This window comes from Calidris pugnax, unplaced genomic scaffold (assembly GCF_001431845.1).
Source record: "Calidris pugnax isolate Ruff unplaced genomic scaffold, ASM143184v1 scaffold215, whole genome shotgun sequence".
NCBI classification, from domain to species: domain Eukaryota; kingdom Metazoa; phylum Chordata; class Aves; order Charadriiformes; family Scolopacidae; genus Calidris; species Calidris pugnax.
The window spans coordinates 310,458-331,286 of record NW_015090997.1 but is presented as its reverse complement, the minus strand read 5'-3'; the positions used below and the strand labels follow the sequence as shown (position 1 = coordinate 331,286).

Genomic DNA, 20,829 nt, shown 5'->3' with positions numbered 1-20,829 from the left:
CAATGACAACCAGCTAACGAGGAATTAGAGCACGTTCCCGACACAGATAATTATCCTCCTTCGGGTGACACCCAAAAAGAAGAGGTTGAGTGTTGACTGTCACTACTAGGGCTTAGATGGCAACACAGAAAGGCTATCGATGGCCATGGAAAAGCTCATGGAGGCGAACGTGATATACAAATGGCTTTGGCTCCTCATCATCAATTTGTATAATTGGCTTTGAACCTGAAAACCTCAACTCACAGCTCTCATGGAAGAGCCCGTGAAACCAGGGATTGTGGTTTTTACCATCACTACAGCTTAAGTCTTTACATCTTCCCCTCAACTCGCAAGCAGTAATGTGAAGGTTACAGTCACCAACTTGGCCTGGACAAAAAACCCAACTCACCCTCCTCAGAGGAAGCACCAGCTCTGCAGAGGAATAAAGCCCAAAACATCAGAGAAACCAAAAGCAGGGTTTTACATCTCCCTAACATTCACAGAGCAGCAACCGCAGGAGAATAATACCTTTGAACAGCAGAAAAAGTACACAAGTCATGTTCATGGGTTATAAAAGCCCTTTTATAAAGCCATTTTTAAACAAAACCAAAAAGTTTACAAAAGAAAATAAAAGATACAGAAGAATGAGTTGCTTAATATATTCCAAAAAGGAGAAAAAATAAAAGAGGGGACACAATTCCAACATGCTGAACAATAAAGGGTTCTTTTTCCTTGTGGTTTTTTTTTAATACAAAATACAAGCGAAGGATACACATACTTAAAACAGAGCTCAGGAGCAGGTATGCAGTCCTGGGAACCCTTCAATAAAAGCAAAGCAGGGTTTTGTTATTTATTTTTTTTTCTTCTTTCTTTGCAGGTACATACAGAGACTGGAATATGTAAAATTAAGTAGCACAAAAGACCATCACACAATTCTACCAATGAATGTTGTATCTATAAATTCACGAACATGGTCAACAGTCATGTTCACTTCAACCCTTTGAAAAGAAAAAAAAAAAATTATAAGTGTCGTTTTTATTTTAAATAAAGCATTAATGTTACATTCAGACTGAACTCCTAGTACCATGCGGTAGATCTCAGTATTGTCAAGGTATTGCAAGAGTCACCAACCCCACGGGGCCCAGTGGTGGGACCCAGGGGTGCTGGAACATCTGCAGCTGCCCCTTTTTCTGTCTGCTCTTGAGATTTAAAAAGGAAAAAAAAAATAAAAATTAAAAGGGATGGGGAGGGGAACTGCAAAGAGCCCGATTTTTAGAAAAAGCTCAACAGGGGATTGCAAATACTCAAGACAAATATTCACTGCATACCATAGAGTGATGCCTTGCTGATAGCCAAGGGCCCAAGGCCCGACCTGGAGTCTCCTCCTCTACCTTCAAGAGTGATTATTCAGGGTTTGCTGTGACATGATGTTCATGGTTAAACAAAAATTATGTAGCTCTTATTTACAATTATTTTTTGTAACAATTGCTTCTGCAGGAAAAAAAAAAAAATAATAGTAAAACTCACAAATCTTCAGAACACAAAAGGGAATAAGATGTCAGACACTCCCATGCGCGCACTCACACCCGCGCACTCACACACAAAATACTTCAGGGGCTTTTACACACATTATTCTGGCTTAAGCTGATTGAGTATTTCTCCATCCCACCCACTACCCCTCCCAAAATATATATATAAAAAACCCTTGCCCCAATATACAAAGCATATGCACAATGGTGTTTGCAGTCACACTGAGCGTGCCGAGGCCGATGGACCCACTCGATTCACGGCGGCCGGAGGGGGCAGGCAGTCTAGAGAGTCGCTTCCAATAGTGGTTGAGACACAAGAGTCAGCACATGGTGAGGACTTGACTAGACTTAGAAACATTTGTGTTTTAATAGAAAGAGTTCAATGAAAAGACATTCAAATGCCAGTCATCTACAGAAGTGGGAAGTCTAAAACGAGGGTAGGCTCGGTTTGGGGAGGTCTCGGAAGGACACTGTCATCTCTCAGAGCTCATGCTCCTCAGAGTACTTAAAAAAAAGAAAAGTCATCTTGACAGTAAGAACATAATAGTTAAGTTTCGCTTCCTATTTTCATTAGCACAACTTGTATTTAAACCTCCCAAAAAAAATAGTCAAAGTTCAGGGAAAATTTTCTATTTGATCATATACATATAGAATATATAATTTCCACATATAGATGTGAGTCCCCCAAACTAACATTTCCTATACGCCAGCAACTATTTTGTGACAGTGTCCCTTTAAATATCCATCTGCTTACATTTTCATATCCTGCCTCCCCCAACAGATGAACATCCACTTCTCAAATATTAAACTCATGGATCAGTTTGTAGTTTGTTTTTTTTTTTAAGAACCATGTGTTCAACAATATGATTTGTTATAAAAATAAACACTTCACAAACAAATTACATAAAGCAAAGCACCAGTTTCTACAGCTCAAAAGCTTCCAGCATGTTACAGTTTTATTTCCCTCCCTCCTTAAACCTGGGTGCCTCAGTGTCTATTGTACCTTTGTGACCGTCACCAAAAAAAAAAATAATAGTAAAACTCACAAATCTTCAGAACACAAAAGGGAATAAGATGTCAGACACTCCCATGCGCGCACTCACACCCGCGCACTCACACACAAAATACTTCAGGGGCTTTTACACACATTATTCTGGCTTAAGCTGATTGAGTATTTCTCCATCCCACCCACTACCCCTCCCAAAATATATATATAAAAAACCCTTGCCCCAATATACAAAGCATATGCACAATGGTGTTTGCAGTCACACTGAGCGTGCCGAGGCCGATGGACCCACTCGATTCACGGCGGCCGGAGGGGGCAGGCAGTCTAGAGAGTCACTTCCAATAGTGGTTGAGACACAAGAGTCAGCACATGGTGAGGACTTGACTAGACTTAGAAACATTTGTGTTTTAATAGAAAGAGTTCAATGAAAAGACATTCAAATGCCAGTCATCTACAGAAGTGGGAAGTCTAAAACGAGGGTAGGCTCGGTTTGGGGAGGTCTCGGAAGGACACTGTCATCTCTCAGAGCTCATGCTCCTCAGAGTACTTAAAAAAAAGAAAAGTCATCTTGACAGTAAGAACATAATAGTTAAGTTTCGCTTCCTATTTTCATTAGCACAACTTGTATTTAAACCTCCCAAAAAAAATAGTCAAAGTTCAGGGAAAATTTTCTATTTGATCATATACATATAGAATATATAATTTCCACATATAGATGTGAGTCCCCCAAACTAACATTTCCTATACGCCAGCAACTATTTTGTGACAGTGTCCCTTTAAATATCCATCTGCTTACATTTTCATATCCTGCCTCCCCCAACAGATGAACATCCACTTCTCAAATATTAAACTCATGGATCAGTTTGTAGTTTGTTTTTTTTTTTAAGAACCATGTGTTCAACAATATGATTTGTTATAAAAATAAACACTTCACAAACAAATTACATAAAGCAAAGCACCAGTTTCTACAGCTCAAAAGCTTCCAGCATGTTACAGTTTTATTTCCCTCCCTCCTTAAACCTGGGTGCCTCAGTGTCTATTGTACCTTTGTGACTGTCACCAGCGGAGGGGGAAAGAAAAAAAAAAAAAAGAAGAAAAAAAAGAAAAAAAGGAATTCAAGCACATCTTCTGCCCCTGCCCTGGCAGCCTGTCACCTGGGGATGTCACCCTGTGGTGGCAGAGGAGCTGAGGATGCATCAGGGAGGTTCCCCAGAAGCCACCCAGGGTGTGCTGCTCCTCTCCCCACACTCTGCTGCTTTGATGAAGTTTAACCAAGAAAACTAAAAAAGCTTCTCGGCTGCCCCGGTTCTAAATCTTGCTCTCACCCACAATCCATTCCAAATCTCACTTAGCTTGACACGTTTGGCATTCTCATGCTGATCAAACAAACCGAAGGAAATAATCTTTAGTATGGAATTACAACTAAAATTGCAATTTTCGCTGATCAAGCCCGGTGGCCAGTTAAAGGCAGAATTATTGAAATTTAACTACAAAACTGAATGTGGTGGTGTGGATTCAGGAAGAGAACGAACGAAAGGCTATATAATGGAAGTTAGTTCACTGCTATTTTAAGAATAAGACCAGGGCAGGGTACAAAGTTAACTGAACTTTGGAATAAATCCATTTACCTCTCTGCAAAGTCTCCAAAACTACAGCTGTGTAACAGAAGACAATCTTTTCAAAGCCTTCGTCTGTGAATGAAACTTTCTGCTCCATGAAGCACTATTCATGCTCCTACAGAAAGGCATTTTTGCAGCTTTCCTTCTGAGAAATCAGAATGCTTAATACAAATTAATCAAAAAGGACATTTAAAAACGTGAAGTCTGCAGCTACCGAAAAATGTTGTGTAGTAAAAAAAACCCAAAAAATATGTATTAACCTTCATAATTTTCTTCTATCTGTAAAAATGTAAACTGCTGCATTTCTAACAGAGTAACCAACAGACCGTTAGGGCTTAGTGTTTGCAGAGTCAGCAAAACAGTAAGGTATAGAAAAAGTTACAAAATCCCAGAAGTAGTACAGGATTTACATAGTGTTTGGGTTGTGACAAACTCAAAAAGATAAGCATCATGCAGCCTGTAACAGCCAGCAGAGATGAACACAGGAAAAAGCAGAACAGTTTTGTAAGATCGAGGGCCAGAATTGCCAGGCCTAAATTAATCCAGTCCGAAACCTGAACTGAGAACAACGGAAATGTATTTTTCACAGCCTTTAGTTAACCGTGTTAGAAAAAAAACCCCAAAAATGTATTTTAAATGGAATTTACAAAATACACACTTCAGAAAAAAGTCTGGTCTAGCAGGTAAAGAACCAGCTGTTTGACCAGATCAGCTGGAGGTATTCTATGTTTAAGTAACCCTTGCACATTTTAATACCAAAAAAAAAAAAAATCTCAAAGAACCTCATAGACAAGAACAGCTTGAAACACAGTCTGCACTGAAGGGGAACAACTACGTGGACCAGACATTCACAAAAGTGTATGTTATCCCCAAATTTAATCCAAATACTTTTTAGAACTTGGCCATTCATTTCCCAAGAAGCACTCGACTGGGAGTGGAGGGAATGCAAGAGACTCTGCTCTCCCGGAGACCTGGAAGGTGAGAAGAGGTATGGGAGAGGAGAGGGGGTTACATTCGCTTCTTTTCCAAGACTGATACTTCACACCAGCCTTAAACTGTCCTGCAAAATTCAACCACTTTAAAAATAAAAGGATTTACAATGGAAACACTGATCATCTTTATTGTAACGGCAACAGTAGTTTCATTATAGTAAAGAATGTTAGAGAACTTAATTTTTTTTATAAGCCAAGGTAAAGTAATTTACCAGCCTCAATAAAATCCAGGGCTATGAATCACACAAGACAAGCACTTGGCTGTTATATTCATATTCCATTCCACATTTTAGGCTCCACACTGTGCTCAGCATCTTCAGGCTCCCTATGCCATTCAGCCAAGTGTCCTTCCTGGTCATATTAGTGTATCACATCTACAAGCTCTCTAAAATCCAAACAGGATTAAAAATCTGGTAGCATGTGCACCAGAAATCCGTCTAATTAGCTGCCTTATGTTACCTTCAAGAGGCTGGTTACAAAACGTGTAGTTCTGTGACAAAAAAAAAAAAAAAAACAAACCAAAAAACAAAAAACCAAGATGCAAAGCTTGTCAGCTGTAAGATAACCGTGAGCAACGTACAGAAAGCACAAAGGGTTTAAGAGAAAAAAAAAAAAAAGAAAGAAAAATGGCAGGTCCAGTTTTCAATATTTCCACCAACAAACGTGGCAGCAACCGCTGTATTAGGCTTTGAAAACCAAGGCTTGGGTAGTTGAGTTAAAGTTTAAAAAAAGGATATGGCTGCTTTGATAAAAACACATTAAAATGCCACCACACACATCTCAAGTGTCTTGCATTTAGAGGGACATCTTGCTTTTATTACAAAAACGATAGCCCTGCTTACGCTGCCTTCCTGACTCCGCTTCCTCCCAGCTTCACCCCTTCCCCCTGTTCCCTACCCAGCCCTGGAGAGGCTCAGGGAGCAGAGCCACAGGCAGGAGCAGACACATTCCCAGTGGGAGCAAAGCCCTCTCCCAGCGTAGGATGGGAGGAGGAGGAAATGGAAGTGATTCAGGGGTGCTCTTGAGTATCCATGGAAGTCTGGTGTCCAGCCCTGCAGCTGGAGAGGCCGAGAGGTACGACTACGTAAGCCTTTCTGAGGACAGATGGGGGGAGAGAAGAGAAACACTTAAGCGTGACTCATGGGATCCGAGACTGACCAGAGCATTACAGGAATCCTTTGCTTCACATGGATAAAAGGACATCCCTCGCCCCAAAAGCTGAAGAATTTAGTTTAACGCTAACCATCAATTTTTATTTTTTTTTTCCCTCTCCTCGGAAAAACTTTAAAGACGTTTTCCACAATACCAAATGGAAACCAGAGTTTTAAAAAAATTGATTTCAATTTCTCTTCCCTATTCTGCCCAGCTACAGCCAACCTTGGAAGAAATAAAATAAGAGTTAATGGATGCGAGAAGCTCGTGTATCTGAATTTGTGTAGAACAAACTGCAATTTGCCTAAAGCAGACCAGTATTCTATCCAGCAAAGACAAAAGATCTCGCAACCTAATTGGAGGGTCTTTTCTAAATAAAAGACAGTGGACAATCTACAAGTCTCTTGATTGCTTTCCATGAAAAATGTGCCTGAATCCAAGAAACACAGGTTTCCTCCCCGTGTTTCATCTTCCTCAATTGGAATTCGTATCAACTACATCTTTTTCTGAAAGTGAACTTGTATCAACAAAAGTCTGTTAAAGCATAGGTTAATCTTTTCCACATATTCAAATACAGAATAATAGCTTTAAAGAACTCTTACCAGCACTGGGAAATCTATTCTACTTAACGATTTGTAAGTATGGTTTCCACGTATCAGTCTCAAACCTTATTGCTTCACAACTGCAGTATCCCTTGAAAAAAATATATATTTAAATGGTCTGTTAATTTGTCTCAAATGGCTTTCAGATTTGGTGGGGGAGGGAGAACGGAATGGCCAACAGAGAACATTGACTTCAAAATATTACTGTATAAGGGTTTCCTCTTATTAAAAAAAGGATACACTGTATTAAACAGCTGAAAGTAAAGACAGCATTCAAAGCCCATGAGTCAAGCCACAGCCAAAACCGTGTTCTACCCCTAAGTATGTTTTCTTTTCCTTTTTCTTTTTTTCCTTTTTTTTTTTTTTTTAAAACAAAATTTTCCTCAACTGCCATTTAATCTTCACCAGAGGGTGCTTCATCTTCAGATCCCTCATCCCCTGACTTCTCTGGTGGAGGGCTGGCTGATTTTTTCTTTTCTGGGGGACTTTCAGGCTCTTCATCCTCTTCTTTGGGGGATGGGGTCTTTTCTTTTGTTGCCTTGGAAGCTGTGGGGCGGCCCGCCTTCCCTTTGCCTTTCACTGGACTGGGGGTCACTGGAAAAAGAAAAAGCTTATAAAAGTTACAATTGGCAAAGACAAAAAAAAAAGTCTTATGGCTTTATAACAACAGGATTTATGAGATACTTAGTAGCAGGTTTCATCTTGCTTTGATCATACCACACACAGTGTTTTTTGCACTGCATATTAGTAAAGCTGAACTGAAGAGTTAACTAACAGGATTTTATAACTATTTAATTGCAAGTTCTGACTAACTATTGGATATGACATCATAAACTAACATAGCTAACCTCTTGTCAAACCAGTACATACGTTGCTATCATGATTTTAGACTTCCTGCAGAAATGCATCAATTTTTCCTTTCGTTCAAATTTCTCCACCTTCCTCCACCCTGAAAACATCACAAAGTCCATGAGTTCCAAACAAAGGCACAAATTCTATTATTTGGCTACGAGACATAGAAAGTCAGACTGCAAAACCCTCCCTGAGTAGGAAGGGAAGGGTGTAGTTTGTGCTGCAAACTACACAATTTTCACCACGGGGACATATATACTAACTCAATCTTCTAAGAAAGAATTAAAGCCACCCTATTATTTCACAGCACTGCTTTAAATCATGGCGAGTTACATGAATCAGCCCTTCAACACTGTAGGGCTTCCAAGATTTCCACCAAGTCTTCTATAGTAGAAAAAGAAAATAGGAGCTTCTAAAGCAAACTGTGTAACTCTCCTCAGACTCACCTGTAGCCTTTAGCCTGGGCTTCGGCATTTTCTTTTCTTTCCTCTCTGGCTTGGATTTCTTGGAGACCTTTTTATTTTTCTTTTTTGAACTGCCATAGTCACTATCATCATCATCTTCCACGAGGAAGTCTTCATCGCTTCCTGAATCTGCTGAAAGCATAAAGAAATTTAAGTTTTTGGAAAAAAAGGAACGGGAGCGGAAGATACAGTTGAGAGATCTGCCAGTTAAACGGCAGAGACAGGAAACCAGAACTCTGTGAAATTATGAGCTTCCACCTCTCTGCTGTGCTAAAGAAATCTGACAGAGCAGAAGACTGTACACTGGTAGGGATAAAGCACTAGTATGATGAAACAGGCAAGTGATTTGTGGTTCTCAGAATATAAGTAACCCATCTCAAAATAAAGAGAATCTCTTGACAGAGAAAAGTGATCTCTTCAATGGCACTCTTACTTCACCCAGAAACTATGTTTGCACTCAGCATTCCACGAACTTACAGCAGTTCATTACCACCTGAACCCATCTCTTCTTATGAAACAAACCATCCTACTTTGATCTATCAAGGATGAAGTACTTTTTTATCTCCTGAAAGTAACATCAACGCCTCAAAACCAATGGGGTAGCAAGCAGCAGCAACGAGCGTTAAGATCTTCAAAATAATCCTTTAGGGCTGCTTATAAAGACATACATAAATTTTTGCTGCAAACTTCAAATCAGAACTCTAGATGTGAAAAACATAAGCTTGGTCAGTTGGACAGACACGCAGTATTAAAAAAATGACCAAGAAGAACAACTTCACTGTCACAATCAAAAAGCAAACTGTGTTCCTTTTGCTGTCCTTTTCCAGACCCATAAACTCACGGCTGGTACTACACCCCCGTCACATTGATTTTAACTTTTTACAATCTCATTTACTCACTCTCCTGGAACTGTGCCTCATCGTCCTCTTGTTCTTCCTCCTCACTACCCACATCATCCATGAGCATCTCTCGTTGTTTAGAAGCTGCTTTGGATGCTGCCTGTCGTTGCTGACGCACATTTTTGTGGTCTTCTTTCTCGTCCTCGCTGTCCTCTGCAGCAGAAGTCACCAAGTTAGAATGAAGATACAGAATAAAAACCACCACTGTCTTCAGGTGGCACGTGGGCAAGATAAAGGTCAAGTCATTCATCAGAAAGTTAATCAAGACGCTCACGGAATAACTGAGCAGTGAGAACAGTCACATCCAACCCCACAAGCACGTTTCTGTAGTCACCCAACAATGATCTCGTGCAGGATCTGTCACTGCAAAGACGACCACAACCCTTTTATTTTTACCTGCAGGCCTTTTCCTGGATTTGGAAGCTGCTCTCTTATTCTTTTCTGGTTTAGCCTTTTTTCCTTTTTTGCTTTTTTGAGAGCTCTCATAATCACTGTCAGCTTTGCCATCATCTGCTCCTAAGTCATCATCTTCACTGCCAAAATCTTCATCTGGAAGGAAAAGGCACAAATATAAAGTTTTTTGTATCATTCTGAAATACGGTCGAGAACTAGAAGGAAGAGATTAACATACATCTATCTACCTGTGAAGATAAACTTTATATCAGTATCATATTACACCAAAAAAACCCCACCATGTTATCCCAAACCAGGGCTGGAAGGAACAGGGGAGGCAGCATCCAGCTGAAGACAAGTGTATTAGAAAAGTACACACTTCTCTAGTCAGAGACATTTCTTTCCTCTGTCAAATCTTACTCCTGGTAACTCTTAAAAACTGGGCTTTATTTTGAAGACACACTATCAGTACCATGTAGTTAGTTACCTGCTGAGTGTGAATCATCTTTTTTAGTCTTCACATCTTTTTCTTCTGAATCCTCACTGAAAATGAGAGAAAGACAGGGTTTGACTGCTGGTTTAACTTCTATTTCAGTCACTGCTGTATCAAAAATACAAATTTTGAGAGAGCAAACTGGTCTCCAAGATGGGAATATGCACTTTCCCTGGACATTATCACGTTACATTTCAGGATTACTCAACTGTATATGTAATTATCATGGTTGGAAAGATAATGATCAAACTCTGAAGCACATACAGACGTACGTGGAATCAAGTGAACCAACCAGGAAATAACAAGGTTGAGATGAACCATGCACTTCCCTCTGAAACCTACAATAATCCAGATGTCTTCCATTTTACAGTTAGAATTTTGAAGTTTTATATGCTAATGCACGCCTGAATCAATAAATGGAATAAAATTTTATTCTGAATAGATTTATAGTGATCACTTGTTTTTATATCATTGCTTTCTTTAGACTCCTTCGTTCTGGGTGCATTGTATTCTGAATAGATTTATAGTGATCACTTGTCTTTATGTCATTGCTTTCTTTAGACTCCTTCATTCTGCAGAGCACTTAACTAGAATATCTCTGGTCTCCAATCTGCCAAACGATCTGATCTCTGATGGAGTTTCAATCCCTTCTAGTGGTTTCAATTCTCACCAGAGGCTATCCCCATCAAGCAGGTACTAATGATCTGTTCTTATCCAAATACTCATCATTAGTCATTACCACTGTCCCAGAGAGGGTTTTCCTACCGGCATGTGGGAACGTGAACTCCAATCAGAGAATAAACAAGCATTTTAAACAGGAATACTCTGAGAAGGCCATTGATGTACAACATATGCTTCAAGAACGGCTGAACAGCAGACTTTGCCAAGGTCAAGAAATACGATAGATCAAACCTTTGCAACTTTCAAATTTGGCAGTGGGAGCTGACACACAACATCTCAAGACCTCTAGTAGTTTAGATAACTTGTCACATTGCAGCCCCACAGGCCCATATGTTTTCAGTCTCATACAGATAACTGTGGATTTCAATCACTTAAATACATGAGTTTGTTTTACACGCAAGCCCTCTGCAATGTTGGTGATAAACACAGAAACATTCTTACATACTTAAAAATCCCTAAAGCTAATAGGACATCCAGTCAACTATTTAGCACTTTTGGGAGCTGCCTAGCTCAACTTCTTTGTATATCGTTCCCATTAAATATTTGATTTCAGGTGCTAAGGATGTTTGCTGGGGTGAAAATAGTCTCTCCCTCTCAAGTCACAACAGCAGATGGACTGGGTGAATACTCCCATGCCTACAGTCAGCTTTCAGCTTCAAGAATAGGAGGAAGATGGTGAAAGCTCAAGCATACCTGCTGGTAAATTATCTATATTCCAGCAAACAGTGCAACAGAATAAAGAGACACTGTGGGTTTAGAGATTAAGAACCAGCTGGCAGAACCTCCATCCCTGAAGTTGATGTCTGTCATGAAAGCAGTCAGTTGAGTTATGAGGTTTTCTGACAATCATTTGCTGACCAGAGTTGTAAATAGGAAGATACCTCCTCTCTACAGGAAAGACTTTCACTACACAGTGGGGCATCACTCAGTTTGAAGTGAGTCCTTTCACACTGCCAGAGCACTTCAGTTATCAAAGCAAGTTACTTTGTTTCTGAATTAGACAAAACAGGAAATGGGAAACAATGAACCATAAAACTAACAAAAGGGCCCCTACTCCTAACTGCCACTTTACCATCCCATTTAATCTTTAACCACAGGAATGCTCTGAGCATACCAAAAAAACATGAAAAATTAAATGCATCTTCCCCCTAACTTACCTGGATAGTTGTACTAGTTGTTAGTTTTTGTAACTCGGATCATATTCCTTGCCATTCCAACTGTCTACTTCTTGAAAGCTATTTTAATGATGAAGTGCAAGTGACAAGTACTCTACACATGATTTCTCTGTCTACACAGATAGGAAAGAACCACCCCAGTGTCCAAGCTGGTTGTGCAAGCCTTGTGAACAAGAGCTGTATGTCTTACACTGCTTGCCTTCCACTTACAATCATTTCTCTTATAAGATACTGCTCCCCACACACAGGACAAGGTTTGGAGACATGTTGATAACAGATGAAGTGCTGCTTTTACCTGTCCTCCTGAGAATTCTTCCCAGATCGCCTCTTATTTTTAGCCTCCCGGGGAGACGAGCGGATTTTCTTCGATGGGGGACCTGAATCTCTTCCATAATCTTCATCTGGACGGGACAGTACAAAATGGTTTTGAATCAAACTCCTAGTTCCCAGCAAACTGACTTCCTCAGCTATAACTTAAACTGATCATTTCATGCACATCAAAAAGAAGCCCTTCAAAAAAAAAAAATAAAATCACAAAGCTTCAAACAAAACTTTATAGAACCAAAGTCCTGCCTTAAACTAGTGATTTACCTTTTTTTTGCTGCCAACAGCACAATAAAAATGCCACATAAAATCCAGTCTGACACAGGACTATTAGGAAACATAGAAAAAGCCTCACAGGAGGACACAGTATCTCATTTTACAGCTAGTTAGAAACAGTTATATGTAAACCTATTAAAAGCTAACATCCATACAGATTTCTACATGCTTTTAAATGCACTTTATTTACTGTTCTCAGATGGGAAAAAGGATGCCATTACATAGTAGTTTACAGTGTAACTTTTCACAACTATTACACAATACTTTATACAATATGAGTAACAGGACTGCAATCAAGAACTATGCATATTTGTTTCCATTAATTATCAGCGCAACCTCACTTAGCACAGTAGCAGTATGTATATTTTCTAAGAACACAAAACATATTCCATATGGCTTTCAGAAATATTTTGTTAACTCACACAGAATGTAAAGATTTTTGGGGTTTTTTTAGATGCAATTCACAAAAATGCCTGACTATATGGGATTAACTAGAGTCCACTAAAATAAATTGAAAACATATTTTACTGGAGAAAAAAGTGGCATCAGGGAGATTCTGCCACAGAACATAACATAGACCAAGGAAGAAGAGAGTTGCTGCCAACAGCCTCAGGGCACTACAACAATAGAAGCATTAAATAATAAGATTTCTATCACCATTGTTTGTTTAATACAAAACATATGAGAATCATTATATTTTCAAATACTTATTAACAGTTCAGAGACTGCGAAGAGCAGAAACTCCTTCGAATTTAAGTTAAAGATGTGACTAGAAGCAAAACAATTAATATGCAAAGCCATAAATGAACTGCTCTAGCCCAAAAGTATTACATTGTGAAGGGGAGAAAAAAAAAAAAAAGTCATTTACCAGCATCATCTGATTCCTGAAACTGGGAGTAATCGACCACCTTCCTGTTCCTGTTCAAAAGCAGGGGAGAAAAATAAAATAAAATTAGCAATTCATGATCTCAGAGACTCAAAAGCTTTATTCAAGTAACAAGGAAGTGCCATATCCTTGCTTCCAGTGCAGAATTTGGAGCCCAAAAACATCCCAAGAAAACTCTCCTAAATAAGCCACCTCCGCCTTCGAAGTCAGAAATGAACACACGGGATATTCTAGTATTTTTCTAAGGAACTATTATAATAGACTGGATTATATTCTCAGATTTTCAAAGTGCTTTTTGATAAGCAGGTCTGTCTTATGGCTCATGACCACAGTGAGGAAGAGTCATCTTAACCTATGCCACACGGTTCTTTTATTATTAAAATGATATATAAATCATTAGATATCACTCACTATTTTAAAGCAGTGCCTGCACCTCAAGATTAAAGACCCATTTAAAGAATGCATCAACCTGAACATTAAGCCAGAGCTCCCCCTAACACCGTGTCTCAAAGTTTAAGACTAGATTCCAGGTATAAAAAGAGTATAAAAATATTATAATGAATTAAATAAACATTTCCTAACTGCTCTTTTTTGAATTTCTGCTTCTCACAGCTCACTCTAACTGTGTTTGCTCACATATCTTTTCCTCAATACTTTTTTTTCCCCACGTGTTCCCTGTTTCTAAAGTATTTTAAGTTTTCACTGGGGACCTCTAGGAGCTTTCTCAATTAGTCACTTTGATGCTCTAACAAGATAGAAGAGGGCTGGTACAATGCTTCACTGTGTCACCAGGCCCAGCAATGGCAGGAGACAGGCATTTCACCCAACCTATGGTTTTGGAGAGCAAATGACCATGGACTCAGACTTTCTTCACCTCATCAGCACCTTCTCTGCTCTCCAACCAAACTGGAAGAAGCACAAGTAACAAGGTACCCTTAACAGTGTAAATGCAACACCCAATTCTGGACAAAATTAGAACTAACTACACAAGCAGCTATTACTGAAACCAATGTCTCACTTGCCAACAAAATTAGATGTTTCTCTAGCTTACCAAAACCTAAAAAACCAAGATATAAGTAACTGTTAGCTATTTTCTCAGCACGTGTCCCAAATACTTTATTGAGAGGGCATAACTGCCCCGTGATACAGCTACTCAAGGGAACCAAGACAGCTGTGTGACTGGATTATATTTTAGTTCCAGCTGATAACACCTCAAACTGAGACTCCAAACACCCACCTCTCATGGCTGACACGCAATGGGAGGAGGAAGCACAGCTCAAGAGACTCAGACACCCCTCCACGTGCTTTTTACAGTCCCTTTGACCCAAAACCATTGATGATTTTGCAGTAATGCAGTAATCCTCACACGAGCTCACCTCTACAGCTAGAAAAGCCAGACAAGCAGCGGATTACGTGTCCCCCCAAGCATCACAGACTCGAGGACATCTGCAGAGAGTGACCACCACAGGCTCCATCCAGCACATGAACCCCAAAGCCTTCCCCACTCCTGCACTGCAGGGCATGGCTCCTGAATTCCACATGCAGTTCCCTTAACTGCACTTTGTGATCAACACCATGCATTGCCAATAAGATTGTTTAGCTGAAAGGTACCCCAAAAGTTGTTGTGTTCTATTCAAATGTTGTGTTCTGTTCAAATGTTGATCCATTTGAATCAATGATAAGTCACCCTCCTGTACAAGTACCTCCATTCATGGCTTACAGCAGCAGCCTCCAAAAGATGAAGGGGCACGATTATTTTATTTCAACCCTACACCAATCCATTTAAACTCCGAAAAATCCACCAATTCATCAACAAAAGAAAAAAAAAAAACAAACAAGCAAACAAAAGGAAGGCAAGACCAGTCATTTCTACAGGCTGAATCCCATCCAAGCTTCAGAGTATGCGTGAGTGGAACAAAGTACAACAGCAACGTGCTATGGCACCGCTGCTCACTCCCCCTCCGAAGAAGGGAAAATACCAATTTAGGAGTACAATGATTGGCAAAGCTCGTTACGGTGTGCCATCCAGGGACTCAGACTCCTGTTCCAACAGGCAGTCTTGCTGAAGATTGCCTCCTGATCCATCTCACTGGTGAAATCGCTTATTTTATTCTGGCAAGTATCTGAATAACAATTAAGTAACTAAATAAGACATTTGATTTGGTGTCGTTATCAGGTATTAGGGGTTTTTTTCCTCTAAAAGCATAAATGGGGAAAAAAATAGAATTGCCACATATTCTGTTCTAGTAGTTTTGGAAAAGAATGGTTTCCGACATCACAGAAATTGCAATTTTGCCACCCTGTAGTAAATTGGTCATAGACAACTTCATCTTGCTTATTTCAGTCAGAGACCCATATTAAATCGGGTACTGAAAACATAACACAGTCAGATATAACATTAATGAAAAACACTGTCTATGTCCTTCCTCTCCCAAAGCACTGTACCCTGTTTTCAGCTAGAAAGTGAATCCTGCTGGGCTCTCGTTACCTTGTGAACAGGAGCAGTGATAGTTGTATCAAATAGAAAATAAAAAATAACTATGGCAGAAGAAAACAGGAAAACAAGGCTCTTTGGCTTGCTTTATGCCATTTTGCAGGGCAAGGAGAAGGGTGGAGGGCTGAAGGAATAGCCACACTGCTAGTACTGAAGATAGAAACTCAGGAGTCTTCCCAACAGAACCAGAGAAGCTCCCAAGGGCAGAAACATCACAGGAACTGCTCTCCTACCTGCCATTCTCTCATTTCATACTCATCATTCACTCCGTTTAGATCAACTTAGGGCTTTCTTCACAACTGTCAACAGCACTGATCTGCAATGCTTAATAGCTACGAGCTTGCAAAGAGAGGATGCATCTTTCATTACACCAAGGTGATAAAAACACAGCAGATAAATTCACTGGGGTTAAGAGCCAGGGGAAAAAAAAAAAAAAAAATTGCTGGTTTTATCAATGAAGACTATCTCTTTGCCACTAGCAAAAACTACAAGATGTTAAGGCAAGCAACCAGACATAAAAATAAACTATTTGTAAAATCCAGTTAGGCTGAGCATTAAAATAGAGTCTAGTAGACATCTGGGATGGATATTGTTCAACCTGGTTTAAAATATGCACTGAAATTTTACGATAACTTACTTGCTAATTCAGCTTACCATTTAAAGTGTGAGAAGGGACTGAGGGAGGAAAGGTAAAGAGAGAGGTCCCAATAGCCTAAGGTTTTACTAATAACTGTCAGTTCTGGAATCAACAGTAACTCATCAACACGTTACATCAGAAGCACTTACTTAGCAAAGTAATACCCAAATAATTTAATAGCAACTCAGAAATGCAGAGTAATTCTTACATCCCATACTTGATGCCTACCAAGCTGAAATTTTGAAGCGATGAAAAGCAATATTAACATTTAAAAGGATCACTAAATGTCTATTCAACTGAACAAGAATTGTACAATAGCACCCCACCTTCAGCGAGTGAGGTCCCTAAACCCTCAGTCTTTGTAACTCAACACATCAGAATAAAAACTAACAATCAAGTCAGAAAGCTTTTGGTTTTTTAAAAGGGAATGTTTAGATCCCCAGAAGTTTCCAAATGCATTAAAATCCACAAAAGGAGTCTTCAAAAAGCTAGTAACTGATCTCATGGTGCACTGAAGGAACATTTAGGTCAAATTATTACCAGTAGAAGTAACAACTTATCTTTTTATACAACATGGCAAATAAAATGAATGACAGATTAAATGGTTACTGAGATAATTTTTTCTTTTCAACTACAGCATTTAACCAATATAACCATCAAACTAAGCATTTGTGATAAATGTTACAGGTATTTCTTCATGGTAAGGGAGTGGTCACTTTCACTTTCTGGTTCTCATTCCAGTTGGTAAAGGTGTCCCACTTGGAAGTCAACATAACATCAATAAATATTGCCAATAAAAGCACCCCTTTGGTGTCATTTTATACACAGATAGAAAAAAAGATATGATGTATTTTTTATATGTCTTTTCAAAGTTGTGCAAAATTTCTTCATGGTAAGGGAGTGGTCACTTTCACTTTCTGGTTCTCATTCCAGTTGGTAAAGGTGTCCCACTTGGAAGTCAACGTATCAATAAAAATTGCCATTAAAAGCACCCCTTTGGTGTCATTTTATACACAGATAGAAAAAAAGATATGATGTATTTTTTATATGTATTTTCAAAGTTGTGCAAATACGCAGTGCTAGGCCTTAAATGAACATTCACTTATAATTATGCATCAGAAGTTGAACTATTGAAGCCTTGTGACAGTTATGTACCTACAACACATCACTATGGTGTTAGTCTATTCAAAAATCAGCACAACTGTACTCAGACAAGACTCACCGACTAGAGGTTCCCAATTACAGAGGTCAGTGTTTGGGTCTGGACTTGGTGTAACTCCAAACGTCAGTAAGACTAGGCTCTGCTCATGGTATCTGCAGAATTTTTAGGGATACACATGACTTGAAACTCCATAAAACAATTAAATGATTTATGCAGCAACAGTTTAAGCAGTCTTGTGCCCATCCTCCATTTCACCCTGACTACAATTGAAGAGATTTTAAGATACAATATAGAAGTGTTTCTGATGCAGAGCGGTGGGGGGAGGGAGGGAACCAAACCCCAAAACACACACACACAAACAAAAATAAATAAATTCTGCAACCTGTGTTGTTCCTGGTATTTTGATTTTTATTGTACCTCTACCTTGCTCTCTGTTTCTCTTTAGACTGAAAGTTTTCAGAGCAAGTACCTTATCTCTTTACTTATCTGGAAAGTGTCTGTAGCTTATCTCTGGACGTTACTACTCAGGTTAAATGCCAGTCCCCAAGGAAGTGTTGCTTTCCCATGGATGTTTTCCAGAATCATAATATTTATACTTTACATTGTCCAGGTACAACACTGGCAACATGACAAGTTATATTTAATTGTTCAATACATTTTTTCCTGCAAGTAAAATATCCAAGGACCACCCTTCCACTGTAGTGCCAGTGGAAGACTGGGATTCAGGAGCTACTAATAAAGAAAAACTAAAGCCTTGAAGCACTGAGATACCATTAAACTCAGTTATGAATTAATCTAAAATGAACAAACCAAAAAAACCCCTGTGATTTCCATACTTGCCCAGATGGTTTCATTTTGCAGGAGTACCAGCAAGTGAAAGTGACCAGCAAGGAAAAGCAGAAGCAAGCTCCAGCAAGTTTAAAGTCAGAATTCTTCCTTAACACACATTAATTGATGCTGTATATAAAAAGAGTGGCTCAAAATGTTTTATTGCATTTATATTTGAGGATAGGGATATAATAATGTAGCCACCAGCTCCAAATGCCTTTACAGTACCCTCTACAAGCAGAGAGGTTCAATAACTGTAGGTTCCTTTACATTTTACTTCTTACCCTTTTCTAACAATAGCCCAGATACCATCATTATCCACCCAGAAGTTTAATTGTGTAGAAAGGACTTGGCTCTAAGTGCCAGGCACATGAAGCCTGTAAATACTGTGACTTTATTATTACTTCTTTATAATTTTAAGCAACCAACTTCAACAACCAAACTCACCCTTAAGGCAGTCTTCTACCAGCAAGTAGAAACTGGGGACATACGTCGGACTTTATTAAGTTCATTGTCTTAGATGCATACATATTCACTAGAAACTAGCACATAATAATAATAAATTAATTCAAAGACCACTGAATGGAGGAAAACTTTTGCAACACTACATCTGATTCTGATGAGGAACCATTCACTAGACTTTTATATTACTAGCTAAGATATCCAGGGGGAAAAAAAAAAAAAAAGTACACAATTCTAAAAGTTTTGGATTTAAATCTATTAGGAGAGTTCTCCAGTAACTACCTAGTAGAGCAATATAACACACTAGCCACTGAATATTTACATTTTTCCCCCCGAAAAGGCTAGATAGTGGGTTGCTAATCTATTCCCAACACGTGCCAAAAGGTTTTCTGCTACTAACAGCCTGCTGGACTTTGGCACTTTATTTTCCTGTAGACCAGTGCCTGTCAACGGAGGGTAAGACAAGTCAGATCTTTCACACACCGCAGGATTTTTCATGGAGATTTTTCTTTTTTAATTATTTGTTATAAATGGTTGTTTACAGAGTTACTTAATACCAGAAACCTCAGAATCTATACTTTTAAAGATGTGACACTTTCCTTACCTGTAGCAAGACTCCAGAGCTGGGAAGTAAATCACCAGCAGAACGTACACTGAGGTGTCACCCTGAGCAGCAAAGTCACATCCCCGCTGTATTTCAGAGCACAGGCACTGTCCTTCAACATCAGACCACTAGTCCATCCAGTCCAACATCCTGCCTTGCAAAATGCCAAAGCCTGATGCTTCAGAGCAGGGTTTACCCACTCCTGTTAATCCACCTTTTAGACCTGAGACAATTCCCTAAGACTGGAACTTTGAGCTTTATTTGCCGTTACCTCTGCATGCAGGAATACACTACTGGTCAAAAAAAGAGCTATGAAAAAACAATCGTTTCACTAATCACTGTGCCAAACCTCCCTACTTAGCAAACTTGTCCTAGTTCCCATTTATTTTTTAAACTTTCTCATATTAGAGATATTACTTGCATACAAAGGCTATCACGTATAACTGAACGTATGTAATTTTTATAGCCTCTATTAATGTTGTATTTATTATTCCAAAAGATCCAAAATACCTAGGACCCACACCTCCAACCAGGCTTACTGGGAATAAAAGTACAACCAGTTACTTAAAGCATGTTGAAAATGAAAAAGTTTCAGAGCATTCAAAGAACACCTTACAAAACTCCTTACTCTATATCTCTATAAAGACTATTTAAATTACAAGTTCACTGCGCACTTTTTAGGAGAGAAGTAAAAAAGAATATACTCCTCCCCCCTCAGCAAACTTTCAGATACATGGTGTGTTCGCTATCCCGTAGATTTTCGAAGTTATCACGATTCAACAATGTAGCTCAGATTCCCCTGCAGCTCCACGCTGCAGGTCCAGCGCTGTTTAACCAAAGACACAAACACCAGGACCTCCCTCCTTCGCTGCTGGGGAGAACACAGCCCCTTTAGCTAAACCACCAACGGTTTCCTCCTCCCCACCACCTAAAATCAGCCCTCTGGGGGGGTGGGAAAGGGGGGGAAACAGCAGTCGGAAGCCGAAAGGGGGGGAAGAGCAGTTGGGCGAGAGGAAAAGGGCGTGTGTTCCAGTGCTGTTCCCACCAGAGGAGGCGGCTCCTCCGAACTCCTCCCCTAAACGTGGTTTAACTCGCATGCACAGCCCCTCTCCTCCAGACCCTCGCTGGTCACGGCTTATCGCCTTCCCTGTCCCCTCCCCCAGCCAGCGTGCTTCGCTCTGCGCCCCCCCAATCCCCCCCTTTCTCCTGCGAGGGGGGGGCTGCGACAGAGGCCTGCTGCCGACCACCGCCTCTCGCCCGCCCGCTCTGCACCAAGTGGGTCACGTTGGATGGCAAAAATTCACTTTTTATTTTTTTTTT

At 39.7% G+C, this 20,829-nt stretch overlaps 1 protein-coding gene across 1 annotated transcript in view; it reads right to left on the bottom strand.

Moving 5' to 3' along the window:
- Positions 1-539: 539 nt before the first annotated feature.
- Positions 540-20,829, bottom strand: part of NUCKS1 (nuclear casein kinase and cyclin-dependent kinase substrate 1) — a 22,468-nt gene continuing 2,178 nt past the window's right edge. The window contains exons 2-9 of the mRNA XM_014955404.1: positions 13,305-13,354; positions 12,132-12,237; positions 9,975-10,030; positions 9,491-9,643; positions 9,095-9,247; positions 8,178-8,324; positions 3,560-7,473; positions 540-2,511 (exon numbers count right to left, since the gene is read on the bottom strand). Coding sequence (XP_014810890.1) covers positions 7,274-7,473; positions 8,178-8,324; positions 9,095-9,247; positions 9,491-9,643; positions 9,975-10,030; positions 12,132-12,237; positions 13,305-13,354 — 865 coding nt within the window. The 3' untranslated portion in view covers positions 540-2,511; positions 3,560-7,273. The remainder of the gene's footprint in view (positions 2,512-3,559; positions 7,474-8,177; positions 8,325-9,094; positions 9,248-9,490; positions 9,644-9,974; positions 10,031-12,131; positions 12,238-13,304; positions 13,355-20,829) is intronic.